This window comes from Mauremys reevesii, linkage group 4, assembly GCF_016161935.1.
Source record: "Mauremys reevesii isolate NIE-2019 linkage group 4, ASM1616193v1, whole genome shotgun sequence".
NCBI lineage: Eukaryota > Metazoa > Chordata > Testudines > Geoemydidae > Mauremys > Mauremys reevesii.
The window spans coordinates 144677480-144685824 of record NC_052626.1 but is presented as its reverse complement, the minus strand read 5'-3'; the positions used below and the strand labels follow the sequence as shown (position 1 = coordinate 144685824).

At 59.5% G+C, this 8345-nt stretch overlaps 1 protein-coding gene across 2 annotated transcripts; it reads left to right on the top strand.

The window, feature by feature from the left end:
- The first annotated feature begins 342 nt into the window (after positions 1-342).
- LOC120403173 (zinc finger protein 771-like) lies at positions 343-8115 on the top strand. 2 transcript variants are annotated; one of them, XM_039533998.1, is made up of 6 exons: positions 343-500; positions 1138-1254; positions 1738-1887; positions 3150-3266; positions 3572-3691; positions 4314-8115. In XM_039533998.1, exons 2-6 carry the CDS (start codon positions 1165-1167, stop codon positions 5199-5201), a joined length of 1365 nt encoding a protein of 454 aa, XP_039389932.1. In that variant the 5' UTR covers positions 343-500; positions 1138-1164; the 3' UTR covers positions 5202-8115. The 2 variants fall into 2 exon arrangements, with proteins under 2 accessions (XP_039389932.1, XP_039389933.1); XM_039533999.1 differs by lacking the exon at positions 343-500 and adding an exon at positions 602-631.
- Positions 8116-8345: the final 230 nt, after the last annotated feature.

Sequence of the window (8345 nt, the reverse complement as noted above, 5' to 3'; positions counted from 1 at the left end):
CTGTGGCTAGGGAGTGGTCTCTAAGGCAGCCGTGGCTAGTGGCCAGGACTCCTGGGTTCTATTCTTGGCTGCGGCGGGGAGTGAGGTCTAGCGGGTTACAGCAGCATGTGGGGGTGGGGAGTGAGGTCTAGCGGATTAGATCAGCGTGTGGGGGTGGGGAGCCAGGACTCCTGGGTTCCCCTCCCAGGTGGGGGCGGGCAGTGCGGTGAGGCGCTGGCTGCTGGATGGGGTCTCTCTCCACTCCCAATCCACTCGGTCTGCGGCTGCTCTCCCGGCCAATGGCAGCTGGGCTGCAGGGGGGGGTGGCCTGTCCCAGCCAATCACTATGGAGATTCTCCCGGGTTTCTCGCCCCCTCCCCGCATCCTCTCCCCCCATAACGTTGTCTCCGCGCCCTGGTCCCCTCCCCGCGGGGACCGCAGCGCGGGGCGAGCTGGAGCCGGGGGCGCACCCTAGGGCGGGGAGCCCAGCTGGGGAGCCCGCTCCTGCCCCCGCCCCCGCGGTGAGTGGGTGGCGGTGGCTGGGGGGGGGAGGAGGAGGAGGAGGAGGGGGGGGGCACAGGAAGCAGTCAGCACCGGCCCCAACTTCCTCCGGAGTCCCTAGGAGGGGGAGCCCCCACCCCGAGCCAGCGGGGTAACGTGGCGGGGGGGCTGGCAGCAGCACGTGTGGGGGGATGGGCGGGGGAACAGCTGATTGCTGGGGGCAGGACTCCGGAGGGTGGGGATGGGCCCGGATGGGGCGGCTCCAGCGCTGTTGGGGGGCAGAGGTGGGGAACGGTCCCGGGCTCAGTGGGAAGGCGGGTCCCTGCCGTGGGGGGGTTAGATGTCAGGACACCTTGGCTCTCTTGGAGGGGTGGGGGTCAGGACTCCTGGGTTCTACCCCTGGCTCTGGGAGTGGGGTCTGGTGGGTTGGGGCTGGGGGTCAGGACTCCTGGGTTCTACCCCTGGCTCTGGGAGTGGGGTTTGGTGGGTTGGGGCTGGGGGTCAGGACGCCTGGGTTCTACCCCTGGCTCTGGGAGTGGGGTCTGGTGGGTTGGGGCTGGGGGTCAGGACGCCTGGGTTCTACCCCTGGCTTTGGGAGTGAGGGCTGGTACTTGGCACATGCAGTTGTTTTTTACCGTGTATTTTCCTCTCCCAAAGCTGCACTTGGCCCCGTCTCCAGACCCGATGGAGGAGGAGGAAGACGAGATGGAGGAGCAGGAGGGGAGCTCTCAGTCTGAGGGACCCAGACTGGTGATCTCCATGGATGGGGATTCAGTGAGTGACTGGTGGGCAGGGACTGTGTCCTTGGGGATTCCCCTTCTGCTCTCTGGGAAAGCGTCTATATCCAGCGGGCCCCATGCGGGAGACTGAGGCAGCAGGGCTGGGCTGTGGGGCTGATCTGGGGGGAGGAATGGTCACTGGCTGATTGGCCCCAGGGACTAGTCCAGGGTGAAGAACGGGGGTGACTGATTGGGTCCAGGATTTGGGTCAAGGGCGGAGCTATGGGGTTGGCGGGGGGTGGCCAGGTCTGGAGGGAAGGGGGCTGGCTGGCTGTGCCGCGACCTATCCTAACCTTGTTCCCACCTTTTGTACATATGCAGCCAGCTCTGGGGTGCAGCCTGCCTCCCTACTGGCAGGGCTGTTTGAATACGTGCAATGGATCCTGGGCCCTGCCACATCCAGAAGGGATTTGGTGTGGGTCTAGAGTGGGAGCTTGTCTTGCTGAGTCCCCCTTCTCCTCTGATGCTCCCCCTTTAGTCACAGTCCCCTTCTCCGCCAAAGTGGAACTCTCCCGCTCCTCTGGACGGGCAGCCCGAGCTGCAGCAGGAGGAAGAGGAACCAGAGGATGAGGAGGACGACCAGGAGTTCCAGGTGCAGACGTTGAGGATCCCAGCAGATGGGGACTCCGTGAGTAACTAACATGCTGATAAGTGCCCCTCCCCGTGATACTAGGGGGCGCTGTGCTGCTGGGCAGCGGCTGAGCCTCTCAGTGCTGACCCCAGTGCACCGCTAAAGGGTGCTGTGCAGCAGGCAGGGGGGCTCAGTAGGGGGCACGCTCCCCTCACGGTCAGTGCTGACCCCAATGTCCCCGTGTGCCGCTAGGGGGTGCTGTGCTGCGTGGAGCAGGGTGGGGAGGCTCAGTGGGTGGTATTCTTACCTTCTCCCCAGAGACAAGGTCTTATATAGGTGCATGGAACAATCCACACCCACTGTGCTTCGTACATCCTCCTGTGGTTTCAGCTAGATCAGGGGTTCTCAAACTGGGGGTCCGGACCCCTCAGGGGGTTGTGAGATTATTACATGTGGGGGTCGCGAGCTCTCAACCTCCACCCCAAACCTCGCTTGCCTCCGGCATTTATAATGATGTTAAATATATTTAAGTGTGTTTAATTTACTAAGGGGGTTGCACTCAGAGGCGTTCTCTGTGGAAGGGGTCGCTAATAAAAAAAAAAGTTTGAGACCCACTGAGCTAGATACGCTTCCTGTGTTAAACTGCTTAGTGACTGATAACCAGCCTCTGTGTCGTAGTCCAGAGGTGGCTGCATCACAGCACCAGGGGAGGGACCCCTGTATAAACAGTCCCTGTGCCCCACCCCAGAGGTGGCTGCATTGCAGTGCCAGGCAAAGGACCCCTATATAAACAGCCCCTCCATGCTGCCCCAGAGCAAGTAAAGCTCTTGGGCCTGTGAAAAGATTGGGGTGAATGTTAACCTGGAAATAGCTGAGCGGTTTCTGTACTGGGGGGAAAATGCCCCAAGAGCAGGGCAAATTACTGCAGTGTATTAAAGGGGAGCTAGCAGAGCTCAGACGGCTTATCCCATGGGGTAAGGGGTCTGGGAGTCAAGACTCCTGGGTTCTATCCCTGTTTCTGGGAGGGCAGTGGGGTTAGAGCAGGGGGGACTGGAAGTCAGGACTCCTGGGTTCTGTCCCCAGCACTGGAACCTTAAGTAATTCATTCTCCTCATCTTGTGCCTCAGTTTCCCCTTTAGGACTAAACACTTATCTGCCTGTCAGTGAGAGGAGTTCCAGCCTCTCCCCCAGCCCTGCCTGGGACCAGGAAGCGGGGGTTTGAACTGTGCCTGTTGGCTGGATCCAGTTTGTGCCGAGGGACCAGGCTGGGGTGCCCCTCCCATGCTGCTTAATAATCTCCCCACTTGCCTTTCCCTTAGCTGGACTCTGCCACTTTCCCAGAGGAGCTGTCGGAGGAGGAGGAGGGAGATGAGGAGGAAGAGGAGCTGGTAATCAGAAGGGTGAAGGCAGAGGAGGAAGAGGACCAAGAGTTTGAGGTACAGAAGCTGAGGGTTTCCACGAATGGAAATTCAATGAGTGGGGCTGACTGGGGGATGGGGGAGGTGGCTGGGTCAATGCAGAGGAGAGGTTCACTGGACTGAATTTGGGGACAGGATGTCTATAGGCCAAGGGGTCACGGGGCCAACCCTGGGGGGGGGTGAGAGAGGAGGGGTGCTGGGCTGGCTGGGCCCATCTAGGAGGGGGATGGTTGACATAGGGGCCGATCTGATGGGAGACAGGGGGCGAGGCTGGCTGGGCCAATGCGAGGCAGCAGTTCCTTTGCTCTAACCCTGCCCCGCAGCTGGAATCAGTGGCACGCCAGCGCTCGCTGCCTGCGGAGGAGCCAGTGGTGGATTCGGAAGTGCGGGTGGAGCCCAAACTCGAGGGGCAGAAGCTGAGGATCCCAGTGGAGGGGAATTCGGTGAGTAACCATGGAGGGTGAGGGGGCCGCTGTTCCTCCCTCACCACCTGAGCCCCTGAGAGGGACCATGGCGAAGGGATTGGATGTGGGTGGGGGCTGGTGCCTTAGAGATTGCTTGCTCAACTGTTGAGGAGTGAGGGGTTAAATTGGGGCTCCCTGGGACAGGGCAGGGCTGGACGGGGAGGGGGGAATTCTGTGGTTACAGGGATGGAGGAATTCTGGGGATCCCCTTATCAAGATAATCCCCCTTAGTGGCACTAGCTTACCCCCAACCAGCCACTGTAAATGAGGGGCGGAATGTTGGGGGGGACCGAGGATTCCGGAGGTGGAATGTTGGGGGGGACCGAGGGTTCCGGGGGCGGAATGTTGGGATTGCAGTTAGTGAGAGAGAAAAGGAGAATGGGGGAGGGCCAGGGTGGGGCAGCAGTGCCAGGAGAAGGTTCATTGTCTCCTGACTCTCTCCTGCTATCCCTGGCTCTGGAAAGGCAGTGGGGGTGGGGGTGGGGGCTGGGAGTCAGGATGCCTGGGTTCTATCCCCAGCTCTGGGATGGGGGTAGGAGACGGGGGCTCTATTCTTAGCTCCGTGGAATTGAATTAATGCCTTCGTGCCTCTCCCCCACAGCCCGTCCTGCAACTGATGGCGTCCCCGGGAGGTGGGGGCAGGGCGAGGGCACCGATGCCGGAGCGCACCAACACTTGCATGGAGTGCGGCAAGAGCTTCAGCCGTCGCTCCAATCTGGTGAAGCACCAGATCATCCACACCGGCGAGAAGCCCTTCTCGTGTGGGGAGTGCGGACGCAGCTTCACCCAGAGCTCGGCCCTTACCAAGCACCAGCGCACCCACACCGGGGAGCGCCCCTATGTCTGCGGGGAGTGCGGCAAGGCCTTCACCGCCAGCTCCAACCTGCTGCAGCACCAGCGTTTCCACACCGGGGAGCGCCCCTATGTCTGCGGCGAGTGCGGCAAGGCTTTCAGCCAGAGCTCCAATTACAATCTGCACCGGCGCACGCATACCGGCGTCACCCCCTACCAGTGCGGCGTCTGCGGCAAGCGCTTCACAGGCAGCTCCTGCCTGGCTCGCCACCGGCGCACCCACACCGGCGAAAAGCCCTACCAGTGCTCCGAGTGCGGCAAGCGCTTTTCCGGCAGCTCCACCCTGGTCAACCACCGGCGCACCCACACCGGCGAAAAGCCCTACGGCTGTGCGGAGTGTGGCAAGGCCTTCACCCACCATTCCAACCTGGTGGACCACTGGCGCGTCCACACCGGCGAGAAGCCCTACATCTGCGCTGAGTGCGGCAAGAGCTTCCGGCTCAGCTCCCACATCATCCGACACCGGCGCACCCACGCCAATGCCAGCGCTGCCAGTGCCAACGGGGCTGACCGCCTGTACATCTGCAGCCAGTGTGGCAAGGGCTTCGAGGTCGGACCCAGCCACCTGCAGCAGCAAGCCCACCAGGAAGAGGGACCCTATAGCTGTACTGAGTGCGGCAATAGCTGCTGGACGTAGAGGGGCGGAGCCTGTTGCAGGGGCAGGGCTCGGCACGTTCCCCCCCACTCCAGGCACTTTGTACACCCCCAAGTTGTGGGATCCGTTCCTGGGGGGGGGGGGAATTGGATCCTGCTGGGGGTGTGGCTTGGAGCACAGCTTGTGGCCCTGCCCCTTGCTCCAGGAACATGTGCAGGGAGTATGCCATCAGCTGCTGGAGGGGGTGGGACTTGGTGCTCAGCCAGCTGCCACGCCCCCAGTTCCAGGGTCCACCTGTGGGATCAGCTCCCACAGGGGCGGGGCCGGGTTTCCACATGGGGGTGGAGCTCTGCCAGCAGCAGTAGAAGGACCGGCAGTGGTGGCTGGATGCAGAGAGGGGGCAGGGTCCTGCCCAGTAGGAGGAAGGTGGAGCCCAGCCCCTCTCCCCCGTGGCAGGGAGCCCCCTGCCTCCCAAGCTCCCTCGTTTCTCTGGAATTGCTCCTGCTAGGGTGAGGCAGTAGAGCCATGGAGGGAATTGTGGGGGGTGAGCAGCTGAGTCATAAGGTGGGGTCCCCCGTTGTCCATCTTCCCATCTGTACTGGAAGGAGCAGACTTGGAGGGCGGGGAGCTGAATTATGGGGGTGAGGCGTGAGTTGGGGCTAGTGGAGGGGGAAAATAAGGGTGCCACAAAGTGTGTGGGGGGGAGAGAACAGATCCCTCTCCCTTCTGAGCCCAGGCCACACTCCGGTGGGGCTATGCCACTGTGACTGAGAATCAGTGGAAGGGGCTGACTAGGAGGCAGGGACCTCAGATCTGCTGGCGAGCAGGTGCCGGGGGCTTCAACCCTGTTTCCCTGCCCTCGTGCTGTGGGCTGAGCACAGAGGGGGTGATATTTTAGGGGAATCAATAGACTGGGGCGCAGTTTGGATCTCCAGGGGGTGACCCACCTGGGATCTGATTCCCCTGCACTGGGGGCCACAAGGGAGCCTAGAAATTGATGCCTGGTGGATTTCTCTGAGGATGATTCCCCCAAGGCTGGGTCTGTGGCTGGAGAGCAGAGGGGGGAATGGAGGGATGATGATGCCCCTGGGGCAGTGTGGGGATGAAGCTGCCCCCTGGCGTGGAGTCATGGTGCTGTGCGGAGAACAGGCTGTACTTCTCTTTTGTTTGAGTGGGCAAAAAAATCCTAGCCAGACCCCACTTTGTCTGAGTCGTCTCTGCCGCGCTGAGCCCGGGAATGCCCTCTGCGCTGGAGCGGGGGCAGAGTGCCCCGGGGTCGGCCGTCTCCCCCTCCACCCAGCAGGCATCATTAACCCCGGCAGGCCCCATCCCAGGGGTCCACTGGAGGTTGCTGGTTCTGGACCTGGCTCTCTGCTCCTTCTCCTCTCCTGGAGGCAGGTGGGGGTGTGAGGCTGCTGCGAACTGGAGAGGCTGCTTCCCGACAGGCTGCAAAGACAAGCTTTCACACAGGGAGGGGCAGCCTGGCTCCTCTCTGTCACACACACAGCTGCTGGTTCAGGAGCCCGGTGCCAGCCAGGGAATGTCCCCTCCTGCGCCAGGAGCAGCCAGAGAGAATTCTCGGAGCCTGGCTAGTCCTACCTGGTTCCCAGCAGGCACCTGGCCATGCTTTAGTTCCGGGCTGGGTGATCAGAGTCGCCCCCTAGAGGATAAACCCTTTTCCTCCTCCCCGCACCCTGCACTTGCCCTCTCCGTCCCCAGAGCATTCACTGCAGGGAGCAGTAGCAGCCCCATGGGGCCTGTGTCTACAGGAGTTGCAGTAGTAGCAGAGAGAATCAATCCTTAGTCCAGCCACAGACCTGAAGGGAAAATCAGGGGCTGGAGGAATCTAGTAGAGCTTCCACTTGCCTTGTTGTTAGGTCTATTACAGTGGCAGCTGAAGGTCTGCCTCTTTGTGCTGGGAGCTGTCCAGTCTGCATGCCAGGTTCTGCACAGGCCCAGAGTGAGGGACAGCCCCTCTGTCCCAGTCTAGATAAAGGGTGGCTGGGGAAACTGAGGCACGAAGCAGGAAGTGGCTTACCCAAGGTCACACAGCAGGTGAGCGGTAGAGCTGAGGATAGAGCCCAGGAGTCCTGACTCCAGCGTCCCTGCCTCCACAATCCATTGGGCCAAACTCAGCTCGTTTTGGGGTGTCAGGAGATTGAGGAGAGTTGGGGAGAGGCAGCCCTTGTGTGGTAGAAGGGGATAACAGAGAAGTGGGAACTAAGCTTAGGACAATCTCGTGAAACTCAGATCACCTGGGTTCTTTCTGCCAGTAGAGGGCTTCCTGGGCCAGGGTCTTCCTGTATTGGTTGTCTGTACACTGGGGTCCTGGTACTTGATCTGGCCTAGCAGGCACCACTTCAATACAGATAATCAATAGTAACTAACAAGATGGCTGGGGCATGAATCAGGACAGATTCATACTGGCCTCACGTACAATCTCTGTGTCACACACACGCAGAGCACACACAGATGGGGAGTAAGGAACCTGCCTATTCCTGGCAGTTCCAAACTCTTGGGAAAAATTGGTTTTGGGTTGAACCAAACCCAAAATGTTTTGATGATTTCAGCAAATCAAAAAGTTAAGGGGGGTGGAAAAAACATTTTGGGTCAAATAAAAATGGTTTGTTTTAATTTTAAGCATTTCAAAGCATTCTTGATTTTATTTTAAACGCAGAATTAAAGGAAACTTTGAAACAGTCATTTTGACCCAACAACGTGAAACATTTTAAAAATTTCCCCAAAAGTTTACTTTTTTCTACCCAACTCATTGAGCGAAACTGATGTGAAATGTTTCCGAGTTGCTGCATTGGCATATTTTTCTTGGAAGAAAAGTTGTGTGTGAGGAAAAACTTCTCCTGGCTCTGTGCACATACACACACAATATGACACGTTCAGAAAGTTAGAAGGAATGGATGAATCCATGGGCAATCACTGGTTGCAGATTTTCCTTGCTTGTTTCTGGATTGTCAGACACACCCATATTGTGATATCTGTGCCCCCTGCTGGCTACAGTCAGAATTTCCCTACACTGGTTGGTGGGGGATAGGAACTTGTGTGGGAATTAGTCTTGTTTCCTGCTGCGATGACCTTCCATGGGGGGCTGGTGCCTGGGGTCTGGGACAGGCTGTGTCACAGTCTTATTCGTACTCTACTCCGGGTGCTGGGGATTGAAAGGAAAATGGC